The 18,750-nt window shown below is 33.2% G+C and overlaps 1 protein-coding gene across 19 annotated transcripts in view; it reads right to left on the bottom strand.

The window, feature by feature from the left end:
- Positions 1–18,750, bottom strand: part of LOC140434818 (antichymotrypsin-2-like) — a 169,184-nt gene that overhangs the window by 92,811 nt on the left and 57,623 nt on the right. The window contains exon 4 of one of the 19 annotated variants that reach the window (XM_072523373.1): positions 5,509–6,032. The exons of 15 other annotated variants lie outside the window; for them this stretch is intronic. In XM_072523373.1, the coding sequence (XP_072379474.1) occupies positions 5,905–6,032 (128 nt within the window). In that variant the 3' untranslated portion in view covers positions 5,509–5,904. Of the gene's footprint in view, positions 1–5,508; positions 6,033–11,927; positions 12,284–14,979; positions 15,184–17,949; positions 18,202–18,750 lie in introns of those variants that run through there. 3 more of the 19 variants (XM_072523372.1, XM_072523370.1, XM_072523378.1) reach the window with 3 other exon arrangements.

Genomic DNA, 18,750 nt, shown 5'->3' with positions numbered 1-18,750 from the left:
GCGCGCTCAGTACGCGAACAACCGTGGAAAGAATTATTTGTTGTGTTTTAGTCGTGCTGTTTTAAAGTCACCGCGGAAATATAATTAAACTACCTGCGATTTTTATTATGGATCCAACTCAAAAGAGACAACTTTGGGGTAGTTAGATGAAATTGAATCAAAGGAGAATGAAAATAAACCTGGTTTACAAGATGAAAAAAACAGTGATATAGACCAGTATGAACATTTAGGCCATAACACAGACTCTGAATTGTCAGCAGATTCTGATGACAATGATGTGGCTTCTGTTTATCGTAAAAGTGATCCAGTTTCTCCAGTAAATCTTGGAAAAGATAGTATAACAAAATGGGCTGTTCATTCACAGAGAAAAACCAGGCGCACACGTAGGCGCAACCCGTCTACCAGGTGTAAAACAAATAGTGCAAAATATGTTAACACCAATTGAATGCTGGAAATTGTTTTTCTTTGACGAAATGTTAAACGCAATTGTACAACATACCAATACGTACTTAATAAAAATGCGCAACCAGCTTTCTCAGGAAAGGGAGGAACTATGTATCAATGGTGATGAAATTAGAGCACTATTTGGCTTGTTGTACTTAGATGGTACTGTCAAAGCTTCTCATGTAAATTTGGACCATTTTTGGGCTACAAATGGAACAGCTCCTAAATTTTTTCAGACAGATATGTCCAAGAAGCATAGCGAAGGAGGATATTCTATATCCTCCTTCGTGCATTACGTTTTGACGATATCCAGTCCAGAGCAGAACGACGAAAGCATTACAAACTTGCACCCATTAGAAAAGTTTGCGACGAGTTTTTGGAAAAGTGCATGGCTTGCTATACAGTTGAAATGTATTGCTGCATTGACGAGATGCTTGAAGGTTTTCAGGGAAGATGTAGATTTCGTCAACATATACCCAGTAAGCCAGCAAAATATGGAATCAAAATGTTCGCACTTGTTGATTTGCGAACTTTTTGCACAGCAAAGTTGGAAATATGTGATGGAAAGCAGTCAGAAGGCTCCTTTAAGATAAATAATAGTCCTAGCAGTGTGGTTAAACGTATGATAGAATTAATTGCTTTTACTGGACGTAACATTACTTGCGACAACTGCATAATTACAGGATTACTCTAGTAGGAACCCTGAGAAAGAATAAACCACAAACTCCTCCTCTTTTTGTAGCTACAAAAGGAAGATCACTAAACAGCAGCATTTTTGGTTATGGTAAATACTGTCTATTACTATCATGCGTTCCCAAGAAAACCAAAAATGTTGTTATCTACGTTTCATGATGATGATGACACAATTGGTGAAAAAACAGGTCAAATTCCGCAGGTTATAATCTTCTACAACAAAACAAAGGAACCAGTGGATGTTGTGGACCAGATGAAATGTAATTACTTCGTTTCTCGAATAAGTGGCCGATGGTCACTTAAAGTCTTTTATTTATTGATGAATATTGCAGAAATAAATATTTAGGTAATTTGTTATAGCAATACTAATACTAAATTAGAACGCCGTAAATATCTCAGAGAAATTAGTACAGATCTCATTAGACCTCACTTGATGTGAGGTCTAATCCATACCAATAGGTCCAAATCGTGCATCAATAAAAACATTGCCAATATTATTACGACTTCAAATAAGACGCCAAGCAGGTCTTCCTGATGAAGAAACTTCAGTAGCAACTGCATAAACTAAAGATAGAGTCAAATGTTTTTACTGTCCTCGAAGTAAAAGTAGAAAAACCGATTCAAGGTGTGCAGATTGTTTAAAACCTATTAGTGGTGAACATATAATTACAATATTTTAAATATGCCACAATAAATGCTATCGGAGTGAATAAATTGTTTACATTTCTTTTATGTTATAGAATTTTTTCTATATGTATTATTTCATTAACAAAAAGTTCATCTACTCATGTTATTAATCACTAATAAAAATTTTAAAGAACCAGCAACCGACTAAGTTTAGTAAATTATTGAATATCCTAATAAAATATAATTTTATGAGAAGAAAATGCCAAAAGAAGAGATGCCAAGTGTGTCAAATATTCTTTTAAACGTCGTTCTCGCTATTTCGAAGAAGAAAATACGGAAAAACTACACAAAGGAGTTGGCAAAGCAATAAGTTTTACCAAATCTTCAAAGAAAACTCGCAAAATACAAAATCCCGAAAGAATTAATATGTTGTATTGAACAAATACTAGGACAAAAACGCCAAAAAGAAGTAGATTTAAAAAAAAGGCTTGAGAAATCGAAGACGTCTGTGAAGTAGTGCGTTACCCATTTGAACCTACCGTCCTTTATAAAGGCCAGAAGGTTTCTTCTAGTACATTACAAATTTAAACTTTTCAAATTTAGATGCGGTATTAGTTTTACAATCCTAAATTATCATATTTACCCATCGAATCTTATTATGAATCATTTAGTAAATAATTTCCAGTGTGTCAGGAAGTTTTTGTGTAGGAGTGATTTCAACTACTTGAAATGGATAAAGCTAGGTAAGCTATTTCTGTTTTGTTTATAATTAGTAATGTCGGATCGTGATAAAATATAAAGTTTAGAGATGAAATAATTATTTAACGCATATACAAAAGAATTTTTGTCCGTAATAATATGATAACACGTGCTCAAAGTATCATGTTCTTTTAAAAGGCCAGTAGGACAATCAGCGTCTATAGTGTTCTTTTTTTTTTTATTAACAAAATCGCATCAGCCAAATTGGCTATTAGCGAAACAATGATAGTGAACAATAATTTGTATTACATTTATAATGTTAGTTTAGATAGCATTTAAAATGTTAATTGAGCTTAAGAAACTTTTTATGTTTGAAATATTGTACTGTGTCTATAGTGTTCTGTATTACTAATAAATGTTTTTTTATTTTTCTCAGTCGTTCGTACTGGAAAAAGCCCCTTAAAGGCGGGTACACATATATGCGAGCAGAACTGTTCGCGAACCGTTTGTGAACGCTATATTCGTCTATTTGTACGACGGGACGAACCGCTTGCGAGCTGTTCGTTCGTTGCTCGTCAGGAACCACAGCCTGTCGGTTTTTGGGAAGAACACAAAGAATGTTCGCAGAACTATAAATTGTGTCTATAAATTGTTTCTGCTAAGTGTGCGATGAGGTCATTCGGTTAAACAAAATTGCTGAACGAGCGCGGCTTATTCAAAAGTAACGAGAGAAATTAATAACAGATAATCTAAACAAAATACCGAAATGTTTAGAATAACGAAGTAAATTAATTCTCGGTTTGTTATTAGATACTTAGGGTATTGGATAGCCTGAACATAAACATATTTTCAATGAACTCTTCGCGAACAGCTCATGACTCACGAGCAGTTCGCAAACAGTTCGGCTCGCAAATGTGTACGCGCCTTTAGCGGAGCTACTTGAAGAAATAGAAAAAGAAGATATTGACGTTCCAGATAGCATTGCAATTTTGTCTCCTGAAAATGCTAACGATGACGTTACCGATGAGGATTCGGGGAAGAAGATAATATTGATATTGAGAATTTACCTGGATGTCAACTTAGGGCAGAGTGTTAAGTTAATCTACCAAATCAATCTGATTCAGATGATGATAAGTCATAAGCAGACTTTGTTGAACACAAACCTAAGAAATTTAAAAAATTCAAGTACTCAAAACAAGATTTACAATCGAATTTCTCTACATGGATTCCAATTTAATCTGTAAACAATCAGCATTCACCAGCAACGATATTTAAATTGTTTATGGCTGATATAGTTAGGCAAATTACGGAATATAGTAATACATATGCCCAACAAAAAAATTCTGTAGGTGATATATCTACGGATGAAATGTTTTGCTTCATTGGTATATTACTGCTTAGTGGTTATTGCTCCGTTGCTAGAAGAAAAATGTATTGGCAAAATTCTGATGATACAAATAATAAAGTAGTTTGTTCAGCTATATCCAGAGATCGATTTCAATATATTATGACAAACATTCACTGCAATGATAACACCCAACTGGATAAGCAAGATAAGTTCTCTAAAATGAGGCCAATCTTCGAATCTCTGAACAAAAAATTCTTCGAATATGCTCCAATAGAAGAAATCCACAGTATAGATGAAGCTATGGTGCCCTATTTTGGACGCCATAGTTGAAAACAATTCATCCGTGGAAAGCCCATTCGCTGGGGCTACAAGTTTTGGGTTCGAGCAACAAGACTTGGATATATCATTTATTTTGATCCATATCAGGGAGCATCTTCAAGTCTACCACCAAAATATAGTCATTTAGGTTTAGGGTCAAGTGTTGTTCTCAAATACGCCGATGTTTTACAGAAGATGCCATTTGCGCCATATCATTTGTTTTTTGATAAATACTTCACATCTTTGTCTCTCCTGAAAGAATTGAAGTTCAGAAACATAAAAGATACAGATACTATAAGAGTAAATAGAATTCCAGAATGTCCCCTAAAAACAATAAAAGAGATGAAAAACTGGAAAGAGGTGCTTTTGATTATTCTATGGTAGATGATGATAGTATAATATGTAATTGGAATGATAATAGTGTCGTTACTTTTGCATCGAACGTGTCTTCAGTTTTCCCTCTAAATAAAGTAAAACGATTTTCACAATCCAAGAAGAAGCATATATACATAAATCAACCTAAGCCCATACAGCTGTACAACGAAAACGTGGGTGGAGTTGACAGAAGCAACCAAAATATTGCTCAGTATCGAACAACTGTACGAGGAAAAAAGTGGTATTTTCTTTTGATATCCCATTGTGTCGATATGGCAGTTCAGAATGCATACCACTTGCAAAAACAGGATGGCGAAAAACTTGACCAGTTAGCATTCCGAAGGGCTATTGCAGTTGAGCTGTTATAAACGCACAAGCGAACCACCAAAAGGAGACCTTCAAAAGCGCCAAGCAATCAACGGGAACACTCACGTTATGATAGGTTGGATCATATAGTAACCTATCAAGAACAGCAACGAAGATGCGTACACTGACATAAAAAGGCAAATTTTATTTGTCATAAGTGTAATATTGTCCTTCATCCTAAAGAATGCTTTTATAATTATCACACTCAATAAATATAAATTGTACTTGCTAGTAAATAAATATTTTTGGAAAAAAAAATTTTCATTTAAAGTAACTTATCAATCTGGAGGTAGGATATTTTTTTGTTTGTTTTTCCCTGACTTTTGAAGCCTTTTTAATCACTAGTCAATGTATACATTAAGATTTAAACAAAAAAAAGTTTCAGGACTAAATGGGTTAAAACAATTTTATCTTGCTTTTCTTATGGAAAACCAGTGTGATTACAGTATACAATGAAAATTTGTGGATCTTGCGCGCAAAATTACTAGTTATTTTATTGTAATTGTTAGTTATTGTCAGTATTTTGTATTTTATTTTTTGTTGAATTCATAATATTAGTCTGTTCTTTTCAACATTATTTTACCATTTTTTAGTTGCCAATACTAAAGGTTTTTTTTTCTAATTCAGTTTATAAAGGATTTTCTTATAAAGTATAAAGTTTATTTTATTTGGAGCAAAACAAATACAGTAATATAAGACAAATTCATATTAAAAATAAAGGAGAATAAGCAACGGCATGACATACCATATGTCATGAGTCTACGTCCTGAAACATCCACGTCAGTAGTTAAAGGTTAATACCGGCAACTAATAACTCTATTTTTATTTCACATAGATTTACAAAACAAACACTTTTATTTAGATTGTTATCATTCGCATATTTATTTTTCGACATTCAATTCTTCTCATATAATAGCAACTCCCAACATCAAAAATGATAACCTTTGCCCATTTTATTTCTACAAATATTAAACATGACATTTTGCATAAATGTCTCTAGTAACCATTACAAAATAATTATTCTTCTAAATGGTTTAATGAGTGAAACTTCCAACAAAAAGTAAGGCATTGGAGTCATTATCTTTAATATAAAAGAAAAAAGGATGATCTGCGAAGAAGACGCATTCTGGCCCCGTAACGGCAGAAAGATAATTCACACCAACTAGAAATAAAGGAAAATATTTATTAAAAAATTGATCAAAGGTTTTTTAATGAAGCAAACACTTCCATGCATATCTCAAAAATGCATCATTTCTGCAGGCTATAAAAATTACTCTTTTATATTTAAAAAATATTTTAGTTGCATTCACTTACGATCAATATCTACTTTCAAGTCATTAAACCACCACCTATCTCAAAAATTATCTATAAAATTAACTACAATTTGTTAATGGAAAATATTTAGTTGTATAATCTTAATCTATATCTAGTTTTATAATCACATTTGTTCACGCCTCGATCCAATTCAAGTTTATTTTATACATTTTTACAACCCGGCAACATAGTAGCGTAGGAAGATATATTATGCCATATGTGAAGATAAGGCGAGTCCCTTAAGACACCCCAAAGACGACAGACAGCACTCAAATACGAGACGCGATCGGTGATAGAGCATTCAGAGCGAGCGGACATAATACTTAATAAGCGTTTATATATTGTATAGTGTAATTCAAAATAAAGTCAGTTTTGTTTTCGCACGGAGTTTGATTATTAACCAGCGGCACAAGCGAAGTGCATATCAAGCAAATCCATGGTCCTTCGAGCCGGATCATCAAATTCTTGTGTTGAAACAGTGTAAATTCACCGAATTCCGAACTCATATTTGTGTCATCAAATTAGCGGGCGAAATAGTGCATTCATAGTGGCCCGAGCGCGTTATAGACTGTCGAACGTTATTCTTAAGACAGTTACATAATTGGACAACTGTGAGTTTAAAATCTGTGAAGACCTATTATACGAGTTGAGGCAGATCCTTGGCGCCACGAGGCTAGCTGTTACAATAAACATACAAATATTTTGGTGAGCATATCCATTTCACATTTCCTTTTATTTATCAGTCTTTGTACCTTTATTCTGCACATGTGATAATTCTGAGAACGTTAGGGTCGAATATCAAGCGATTTATAATCTGTTTCTGTTTACTGTATAATTCATTATAAAATTATGGAGAATTTAAAGCGAAAAAGGGGCGGTTTTAAATGCAAACTCACAATATTTTCGAAATTTATATTAGCGTTAAATGATAAAATAACTAAGGGTGAAACGATTTCAGATTTAGAAGTATTACAGGCTATTGAAATGGTAAATAATATAGAACATTTACAGGGCGAATTCGATGAGGTTCAGGGGCAAATAGAAAATACGGTTCAATTTGAATTATTAGAGGATGAATATACGGAGCGCGAAGAATTCTATAACAAATATTATTCACAATTAGCGGTAGCGCGAAAAATCATTCGCGATAATCAACAAGTAGCTTGTATAGAAAGCGATAAAGCAAGTGAGCGCTCTAAAAATTCATATACAGGGCATTGTATTGAGCTTAAACCTATCGAGTTACCAAAATTTGATGGTAATTATAATAATTGGTTAGATTTTGCAGATCTTTTTGAATCTTTAGTTAACAGAAATGAGTACTTAGACAATATAAGGCGTTTTCATTATTTACGAAGTTCATTACAGGGCGGTGCGGCGCAGGTAATACGAACATTAGAGTTTACCGCCGAAAACTATGCAGTTGCGTGGAAATTAATTAGGGAAAGGTACGATAATAAGAGATTATTAATTTCCAATCATGTTAATGCCTTATTTAATATAGAGCCAATACATAAAGAGTCATCTAATAGATTGCGGCAATTAGTTGACATTTTTTCGAAGCATTTATACGCGTTAAAGCAGCTAGGGCTACCTACTGATTCGTGGGATATACTCCTTATTCATATTGTTTCTTGTAAGTTCGATACATCGACTTTACGCGCATGGGAGAATAGCAAAACACATAATGAAATTCCTAGTTTTGATGATTTTAAAACGTTTTTAAAATCAAGGCCGGACCTCTTAGAATCTCTTGAGGTAAATCAAGCTGAAAAACAAAATACACGGAATATTTCTCAGGCGGGCGCATATTCACGGAATACGAAATATTCACATAACATTCGCGGTCTATATTCATCACAGGGAACTTTAAATAAATCGGATAATACACAGTGTTGCCCTATTTGCAAAAGGGAACACACCATTTATCAATGCGGCGAATTTTCAAAACTTTTATCTAGGGACAGGTATGATAAAGTAAGGCAGGTCAATCTTTGCATGAATTGTCTTAAACCTGGACATTTCTATAAGCGGTGTAGACAATCAACATGCAAGAAATGCGCGTCAAAACACCATACGTTATTGCATCCAGATAGGTCAAGCGAACAGAACGCAGCATTAGTTCATCAACCGGTAGAAGACGCGAGCGATATACGATCTGCAGATAATATACAAGGTAGTTTAAACACTACCAATTTGTCAGTTTCGGCAGTTAGCGCTGCAGATCAAACTATACTGTCCACAGTATTAGTTAATATTTTTGACAGCCAAGGTAAGGCATACATAGTGCGAGCTTTGTTAGATTGCGGTTCACAAAGCTCATTCATAACCGAAAATTTATGCGATAAACTTAGATTAAAAACGACAAGCGCGAACATATCAGTCATGGGCATAAATAATATTGCATCTCCCGTTCGATTGAAATGCGAAATAAATATACAGTCGCGTAGCGATATAACTTTTCATAAAACTTTACATTTAAAATTAGCGGATAATTATTTTCATAAACCACAAAAGGTCGAATTGTTGATAGGAAGTGATCTATTTTGGCAAATACTGGGCACAAACAGAATTAGTTTAGGTAAAAATAAACCATTCATGCAAGAAACAATGTTTGGCTGGATCATAGCAGGGCCGTATATCAGCCAAAACAAAGCATCAGAAAAGCGAATAACTAAGTGTAATTTCACAAACACAATCGAAGTTACAGAACAGCTAAGTAAGTTCTGGGAACTTGAAGAGGTTTTCAATGGAAAACCTGCACTGTCGGGCGAAGAAATTGCATGCGAAAAACATTTCGAAGATACGGTGAAACGCGACGCGACAGGCAAATTCATAGTATCATTGCCATTCAAGGAATCGATAAGTTCACTCGGTGATTCATTTCGTCAAGCAAAAAATAGATTTTTAAATCTCGAGCGTAAATTGAATAAAGATGCCAATCTTAAAACTCTTGATAGCGAATTCATCCAGGAATATAAAGAATTAGGACATATGAAAGGTTTATGCAGAATTACGGAAGCGGCAACAGACTTTAGGGTAAATACTACATTTTATTTTATGCCACATCATCCAGTATTAAAAGAAAATTCTTTGACGACACGTTTGCGCGTTGTGTTCGATTGTAGTGCGCCAACTACAAACGGCATTTCATTAAATAGTATTCAAATGGCCAACCAACCTTACAAAATGATTTATCTCCATTTCTTGATGATCAGGGCATTATGAGAGTAGGCGGGCGTTTAAAGCATTCCAAATTTACGTATGACAAAAAACATCCCATTATTTTAGCGGCAGATCATATAGTTACATCGTTAATATTTAATCATTTTCACAAGGATCTTATGCATGCTGGTCCTCAGCTTTTACTTGCAACTATAAGAGAAACTTTCTGGCCGTTATCAGGAAGAAATTTAGCGCGACGTACCGTACACAAATGTGTAAAATGTTTTAGATTAAAATCTAAATCCATTCAGCCAATGATGGGTGACCTACCTGCCCAGCGTCTCGCAGGTGGCCCACCATTTATTGTAACAGGTGTAGATTATGCGGGCCCTTTCTTAATTCGCGATAGAAAGGGTCGAGGTTGTAAACTAATAAAGAGTTACATGTGTCTTTTTATTTGTTTTTGTACGAAGGCCATACATTTAGAATTAGTCACAGAACTGTCTAAAGAATCATTTCTGTTGGCTTTTAAAAGATTTATTGCGCGAAGAGGCAAGCCTCAAAAGATGGTTTCCGACAATGGAACCAATTTTATAGCAGCTAGTTCGGAGTTAAAATCGTTAAGAAAATTTTTAGAGCAGCACACTCCCGCGATAAGAGAATCCTTGCTAAAGAATAATATTTCGTGGTCCTTCATACCTCCCTATTCTCCACATTTTGGCGGACTGTGGGAAAGCGGAGTAAGAACAGTTAAGCATCATTTGCATAGGGTTTTGGGAAACGCGCACTTAACGTTCGAGGAATTTTATTCGTTGCTTGTGCAGATTGAAGCTATAATAAATTCCCGACCGATTCATCCTTTATCCTGTGATCCAAATGATCTCTCCCCATTAACTCCTGCACATTTTCTCATCGGAAGACCACTTATTACCAATCCAGATCCAGATTTGCGTCATGTTCCAGTTAATCGGCTCTCAAAATTCCAGCATATTCAGCAGCTTTCTCAGCATATATGGGAACGATGGAACAAAGAATACATCTCCGAACTACAAAAACGCACGAAATGGACTACTACTAACGGTGAAGTTGCGGAAAACACGTTAGTGCTCATAAAAGAGGACAATTTACCTCCATTAAGGTGGAAGTTAGGTCGCGTGATCGAACTTTTACGCGACAGTGATGGTGTAGCCAGAGTTTTTAGGATAAAGACAGACAATGGTATCATAACTTGTTCTTTTTCCAAGGTGTATCCGCTACCCGTTTCGGACTAAGTGTAGTTTAAACATTTGAACATTTAGCATTAGCAGACGATTTTGTTGGCAGTGTTTGCCAAGGCGGGGGCCATGTTCACGCCTCGATCCAATTCAAGTTTATTTTATACATTTTTACAACCCGGCAACATAGTAGCGTAGGAAGATATATTATGCCATATGTGAAGATAAGGCGAGTCCCTTAAGACACCCCAAAGACGACAGACAGCACTCAAATACGAGACGCGATCGGTGATACAGCATTCAGAGCGAGCGGACATAATACTTAATAAGCGTTTATATATTGTATTGTGTAATTCAAAATAAAGTCAGTTTTGTTTTTTTTTTTGGGGCTGAGGAATATATCTTCCTACGCTACTATGTTGCCGGGTTGTAAAAATGTATAAAATAAACTTGAATTGGATCGAGGCGTGAACAACATTTTAATTCAAAATCAGTAGTCAGTATAAATTATTTAACGTTATAAGAGATGTAAACAATGTGTGAATCTAGGTATAATAAAATTTTTAATATTAACTAAGATGTAAGAGTGGATATTTGGCCTAAGAGAAGAAGATTCATTTAGATACTGTATCAAGATGTTATCGATCATGGCCTCAAGGCTGAACGTTCAGATCGTAGCCTAAAGTTGACGTCCCTAAGAGATCATTTTTTCTCCACTACAAGGTGTAATGCAAATCAATAGATTGCAGGACATGGAAACCAATAATTAAAATAATTTATCGTCGAATTCGCAGTTTAGGCCTTTTGTCCTTTCAGCCACACTGGACACATACATCGACATAATAATCTTAAATAGTACAGAGAACGGTAGGCTAGGGACAAAGAATGGGGCAGGGATATCTTAAGTGGTGAATTTCGATTATGTTTATGAATGAATAATGGCCAAGTCTGGAATTATAATAAATCTTCGTCAAAGGGAGCATGATTACTCAGCTATACGTAGAAGAAATTCTGGAATTCCGTCTCATAACCTACCTTCAGACGCTCAAATTTTGAATTTCTCAACATGATAACGTTAGGCCATACATTGAGAGAGGCACCATGGAGTTCTTTAAATCGGCTGAAGTAAATGTTTTCTTCAGGCCCCCAAGATTCCCAGATTTATCCCAATTAAACATGTGTGGGATATGAGGCGGAGACTTCCTAATTTAGAGTATCATCCTTAAACTTCAGAAGTAATTATGACAAGGAATTCTCATTCTCATACCGTAGGACGATATTGACCATCTAATCAGAAGCGCACTCACGCGCATTTAAATGTGTGTTGTCTACTGAGTTGCTTTAACACTTTATTAATTCATTAATTCTTGTAAGTTTTTTTATTCATATTAAAATTTCGATCATTTGTTTAGTTTGCTACCTTTCATAACTGTACACAATATTTTTAAAATATAATAATTTATAATACGTGTTCGGATTTCTATGTCAGTATACATAAAAAATTATTTAAGTACAATAATTTTTAGTAGATAATCTATATTTGTCATATTAATATTAAACATAATAATATTATCACTTATAAAAGATGTTTAAGCGTTAAATCTTCCTAAGAAAAGTGTAGCGAGATCATCATTCTGCCTTATATAAAAAAAGAACGGATGGTTTGCATCGAATCTATTTGAGGGTGGCCTTCTAAATCCACCAATACGATCTTCTCCAACTAGAAACAAACAGGGAATAGACTATTAATTTATTACCACTACACAAAATAATGCAAGGGATTTAAAAACCATAATTTCTAGAAATTCCTATCAGCCTCTAAAGATTTAGGTTAGAATTGGAGAAAACCTGTAAACCAGAGAGAAAAAAGTACCAGGTTAATGAAAAAGAGTAGTACTACGTGCTACCACACTTCCCGAATAAGGAAAAAAAGCAAAATGTTCTACTGTAAGTAAAAAACTTTTACTATGGAGTTACTGTTACAATAGAATAAAGACTGACTAAAGATTACCAAACCATAAAACCAAATAACCGTAGAAATGAAAATGGTAGCAAAATTTTTACCATGCACCCCTTGCCTTAAACATTAAATTAAAAGTAACAAAAAGATAATTGATTATTTTGTAACAGTAATACTCTTAGGTATGTTCTTTATGTAATGGTATTTGTCAGCTCATCATTAGTCTATCCAATGTTAATATGAAACAGTTTTATAAGGTCATTAATTTTCTCTTAACTTCACATTTTATTTTATTCTTCATACTTTCTCTTCCTAGTGTACCATTCCTAGTTTTGAGGTAGACAGCTTCTCTGTATATTGGTGTTGTCATTAACTTTACTTAGATGTTTTGAATTACACTTTAACGTCGGCTACGAACGATCAAGTATGTTGTACTTAGAATCCAACAAATATGATGAGACACCAATAGCGGATACACTCAGTTGTGAGCTAACTAGGCCGCATTTTTCCTTTGTTAATTTTAACAACTTTAAACTAAACCTTAAAGAAAAAATAAACAGTACTCACACGACACAATGAGAAACATTTAGAAGAAATGGAAATATTTACAGAGAATATTTTTAACAATCTGCCTCGTAAAGTAAATTAACAATATAACAGAAAACAAAGGATTATGATTATTACAAAGACATAGACAATAAATTCCAAAAATAATGAAGTAAAGAAAGAGGTAACAACAAACTTTATTGTCTATTGTAATTAAATTGAATTATTCTTAAAAATTCACAATGGAAACTTAAAAAGATTAAAAGAGAGAAATGTGTTCCCTTTCTTCCAAAGATAAATAACAAAAACAGTACTGAATATTCGTTACAAAAAGTTGTAAGCAAGATCAAACAGACAACTACTATGTAAAGCTTCATCTACACGAGTCAAAAATAGAAAACGGTTAGGAAATAGTAAGGATAAAGCAGACATATTTGCTAGACGTTTAGAGAATATTTTCACGTATATAAAAACCTAGGAAATGGTACTGTATGGGAAATATAGCAGTTTAGGAAAATAACGACATTCAACAACAACTATTATAACTACTTACAAGGTAAAGCCTAAAATCAAAGAAAATCCCAACCTTCTTTAAAACTACCTCGATTTGACTTAAAATTGCAGAAGTTTTAAATCGGCTACTTAGATAGGTTGTTGAGCATGATAAATGCTACTTTCTCTTGAAACGATTTTTATGCCAGGTAAACCATCTTATCTCCCTTAATGTATCTCAGACTCTTGACAAAGTATGTCATAATGCAATATTATATAAGTTAAACGTATTTCATCTTTATAAGACTCATCAAAGCAATTCGGTCTCTTTTCATCGAGTCAAATTCACCGTCTGTTTGTCTTGAAAATCGTAGAAGGCACAGATTTAGGTATTAATCTAAATTTGGTTCTGAACACTTCGGTTTTCTACGTTTCTGTTTTTGAAAAGAGTAATATTTACACTGAAAAATACAAACCTAGTTAAAACAAGAAAGTGTACTTTTCTTGTGTCAACTGGAGCATATAGCTAGTCCTGCCATAAATATCGACGCAAGTGTAAACTCAGCTTGTACGACTGACAAACTGAACCTAGCCAAAAGTTATGTTGTCATTACTTACTGTTGGCATGTAAACTACAAACGAGTCAAAACGTTACAATTCCAGTCTAATTTGAGCCGTTACGATGAAGTGGACAGAGAAATAGAACCGTATTATTGTCATTGCTTTTCATAAGTGTGGAATAGAAAGAGCTCGTTTGTTTAAATTACGAAAACCGTTAAATATTACAAAAATCAAAAAGTTGATTTACTGTCGGAGTAAGTGAGCGAAAAAGGCCTCTCTTCGCTCGTAAGCTACAGATTATTTACGCTGTTGGGATAATAATTAACTTAAATATTGTCCAAAAACAAAAATATATACTCAGGAAATAAATATTGAATCAAAAACCACGGATAATACGGTCATTATCTTGTGCGTTTCTTTATATTTTTGTGAAAAGGGCGTAAACACAGCGGCGAGAAAGCATCAACGGTATATTTGAATAAATTTAGTAGAGTCCCTAAATCACTATATATTTCAAAATAGACCATACATATTTGAACAGGACACCTGTGTATAAGACCAAAACTTTTTAACAGTGGCTTTAAAATTATGTACGTGAATTTATTAGTAGTAACCATTGGCCGCCAGCTAGTCTAGACCTTAATCCATTCCACTACAAATTGTGGTCTCAGTTTTAAAGGGGATGGTCTGTAGAAGACGTCACGATAATGTGCAGTCATTGAAGTTGTCTATGGTAGAAGCTGTGAACAATTTTCTTGAGGATGTCATCAATTTTTGTTTATACTTGATGTTTATATTTGACAAAAAAATCGTAAGGATATAATTCACTACTCATAAGTAATATACGATTGCAACAGTAATATGAAAAAGAATTTATTTAAAAATATTTATAACAATTTTTTTGTACAAATGTTTCGCTTTATCTGATTATTGCTGAAATCTTCCTGCAAAAAGTGTAACTCCAGAATGATTCTCATTGATATAAAACAAGAACGGACGGTCAGCATTAAATTCATACTGAGGTCTTAGTGGAATACTGGGCCTAATAAGATTGACGAATACTAAAATCCAAAAAAAAGTTCCTTAGTACAAGAATTAATATATATTTTTGCATGCAACAATTTTGATTTATCTCTGTAAAATTCCGCCATTGCCAATTCTGTAAGCGAAAGCTCTTATCCTGATTTTCCCTTCCTATATATAATAAAACTTTTGCTTATCTTTATTCTGTAACACGATGCAAATATAGAAATCACTAAAACCAATTATATTATTACTAGGAAGATTATATTAACATCTGGAATATTTTACTAAAATGAAAATGAAATAAAAATTTGAATAAATAAAAGAAAGAACGTATTAAAGATAATTAGTAAACAAAGTATTAGAGCGGTGCAAACTTGACTAGGTCTATAATAATAAACTGCTCCTTTATAAAGAATACACAAGTCACAGTTACATTGCACAAGCATTTAGAATTTACGAACATCATAGATCTTTTTAAATTAAAATGTTTTGAAAAATCTCTGAACAAAGTTATCTCTTTCATATCAACAAAGCAAATAAGTTTATAGACAAGAATCAAAAGAACTAGAAAAAAGCATAACGAAAATGTAGATGCCTTGGAATATTTAAGTGATTTCTAGAACAAACTGCAGGATAAAAGAGTCACCAACAAGATGACGTATATCGAGATCAGGTTTCCGCTTTGGTTACGGGACCAACAACTATCTGCAATATTTAAAAGTAATAACCGAAAAAAATTTCAAGCGCAACAGAATACTGGTGCTAATTTTGTAGATTTTAATTACGATGCTTGATAGGGTAAAATATAGGGTTTATCACAGGTATACCAATATTATCATGCATTATCATTAACATATAAATATATAAACATGAAATAACCACGGTTAATAGCCATTACATAATTGACATCAATATATTACACTATACCACTATTTTAAAGCACGATTTTAAAATATTAATCTGAGAAGAAAAGGAGTTAAGACAAGAAATATAACGATTTTAGATTGGCTGCTTAGCTGTAAGTATAAATATATTCCAATTAGAAAAACTTTTTAACACTTGCATACTACCTACCATCATTAAAGTAGAAATTGATGATAACATTAACAAAAATTAAAAATCTATGTCTAAAGTAACATTTAGAAATAAAAACGGAAACGAAGATATTCGAAGAAAGACCAAAATCAAAGATATCTTAAAGAAAGTGAAAAACCATAGTGGAGGAGAATAGGTCACCTTGCAAGGAAATAAAATTACAAAAATACAAAATAATAATAATACGAGTAATTCATTATCTTGAAAAATATCGAAGAAGACCCAAATATGAATTAATTATTATACGTGATTTCTGTTATACAATAATCACGTATTAATAACATGACAAAGTAGCTCTGTTACGAACTATAGATTTTTTTAACTAAGCATGACACTTACTCATACATGCCAAAAGCACGCACTCACACAAATCACCAGACAATTGCACCACAAATTATTCATCACATCACAAATTATTCATCACATGGTGAAATTTGTGTTGCCCCTACTACACCCCAATCTCGAAACGATGAGTTTCGTTGTTGCCCTGTGTCCAAGTGTTGCCCAAACGATGCTTTAGATAGCTTCCAGACTGTAGGGGAATAGAGCCTTGGCACGGTACAGGTGAAGTGTAGTGTCTGAGAACATTCCGTCCTAAGTCGTGGAAATAAAAGGGACTTCGAGAAAAAAGGGGCAGCTAATATATGGAACCAGAAATTGACGAACGACTAAAGAGCTGACTAAGTCACGGATTTTGTATATAAATCGGTCTCAATAACCCCAATGCGCAATTTATAGGCATACCTTTGGCACAGTAAGGCTGCTTCAATAGAACTAACTGTTACAAAAGAGGGGTTTGGTGTCACCTTGTTACATGAATTTTAAGTATACTAGAGCCAAATTCAAGGTTTATATCGTATTGGTGTAAAGCCAATATGATAATAATAAATTATATAGTAAAGACAACAATAATATTTCGATACAGATTTCAGATTAAAAGGAAATTAAAGAAGAAATAATTATAACACACAAAAAATATGTATTAACAAAATACAAATAAGAATCGAATTGTTTGACAGTTACAAGTATATCAAATAACATATTTATAATGAAGGGTCTGCTTATTTTTCAGTCAAACAAAATATAAAATTATCAAGACGAAATGAATCAGGTATGATTTCACGTTTTGTTTGGATAAAGCGTCAATTTTTAAAGTTATCCTCTATAGACAATATACAGGTCATTATCCTATTATAGAAGATTATTATTCCCCTGGAGAAAAAGTGCTTAAGCGAATGAGACTCAATTTTGTCCCTCCTAAATTCAGTCACTTTTGGATTTGTACACTCTGCATTTGGATACAGTCTGCAGTTATTGTGTCAAATCAAATGTGTCAAATCAAATATTGATAATAACTTCACTTAAACATTTAACTTTACTTGAAACTTTACCTTTAAAGAAAGGCCGTTGACAAAATATCAATATTAGTCAGGTTCCATTATTTTGCTAATTCAAGATTGTCTAACTATAACTTTCGTCATTATATATAATTTTAAAAAGTGTAGTTTTCGCGTTGTTTTTATAAAATGGTTATAAGAACCGAAATGAAGGAGTACAAAGACGTTCCATTTATAAAAAATATACCTCGATCAATAATTCGAAATTCATAGCTCTTTTAACAACTCTTTAGATTACTATGGGTAGCGTTTTTTATTTAAAATATTAAAATAATATGTAATAAAATTATTATATTCAATAAAAGTATATTTTGGAAAGTCAATAATATTTTATTACTCATTTTAAAATTGATTTACAATGATATTTAATATAACAAAGAATTATCATTACGTAAATTTATAAATCATAATGTTTTTATATATATATATGAGCCAATTACTTGACAAACCTTCCTGAAAAGAGTGTAATACGAGCTCTGTTTTCCTGTATAGAGAAGAAGAACGGACGATTTGCATTAAACGTATATTTTGTTAATTGGATCGATGTAATATTCATACCAACTAAAAAAGACAATACATAATAATAAATACAGCCAATATAATCACCATAACTACAACGGCTTCAAGATTATTCATATCACGATCTTTTGAAAATACAAGCAATTAATACTAGAATTTTAGGGAGCCAACAAATAGATATATGAAAATAAAATACCACAAGATTCAAACAAACTTTTTCTTCCAAACCCAAATTTATTATTTAATAGGTGCCTTTCCTCTGAGACTGTGCGCCAGAGTTTGCGTGCACTTAACACAGAACAGACAGGAAGTTCTCATTTCCCACACAACAGGCCCCAATGGCTAATTGATTACATGCTATTGGTATATAGGACCTAGGATAGGTATGAATAGAAAACCAATACCCGCAGATTAACTGAGAATATATTACAAAAACACACAGACAGACACACAAATATATACATGCACATCTACATAATCGTCAATCGTAAGTGAGATTTATGCGTCAAGTACTAATCTCTTCAATCTCGAGAACTAACGCCATCATTATAAAATATATATTATACTACAGGACAAAAAGTATCGCTTAAG

Source organism: Diabrotica undecimpunctata, chromosome 2 (genome assembly GCF_040954645.1).
Source record: "Diabrotica undecimpunctata isolate CICGRU chromosome 2, icDiaUnde3, whole genome shotgun sequence".
NCBI lineage: Eukaryota > Metazoa > Arthropoda > Insecta > Coleoptera > Chrysomelidae > Diabrotica > Diabrotica undecimpunctata.
This window is presented reverse-complemented; position numbering and strand designations above follow the sequence as displayed.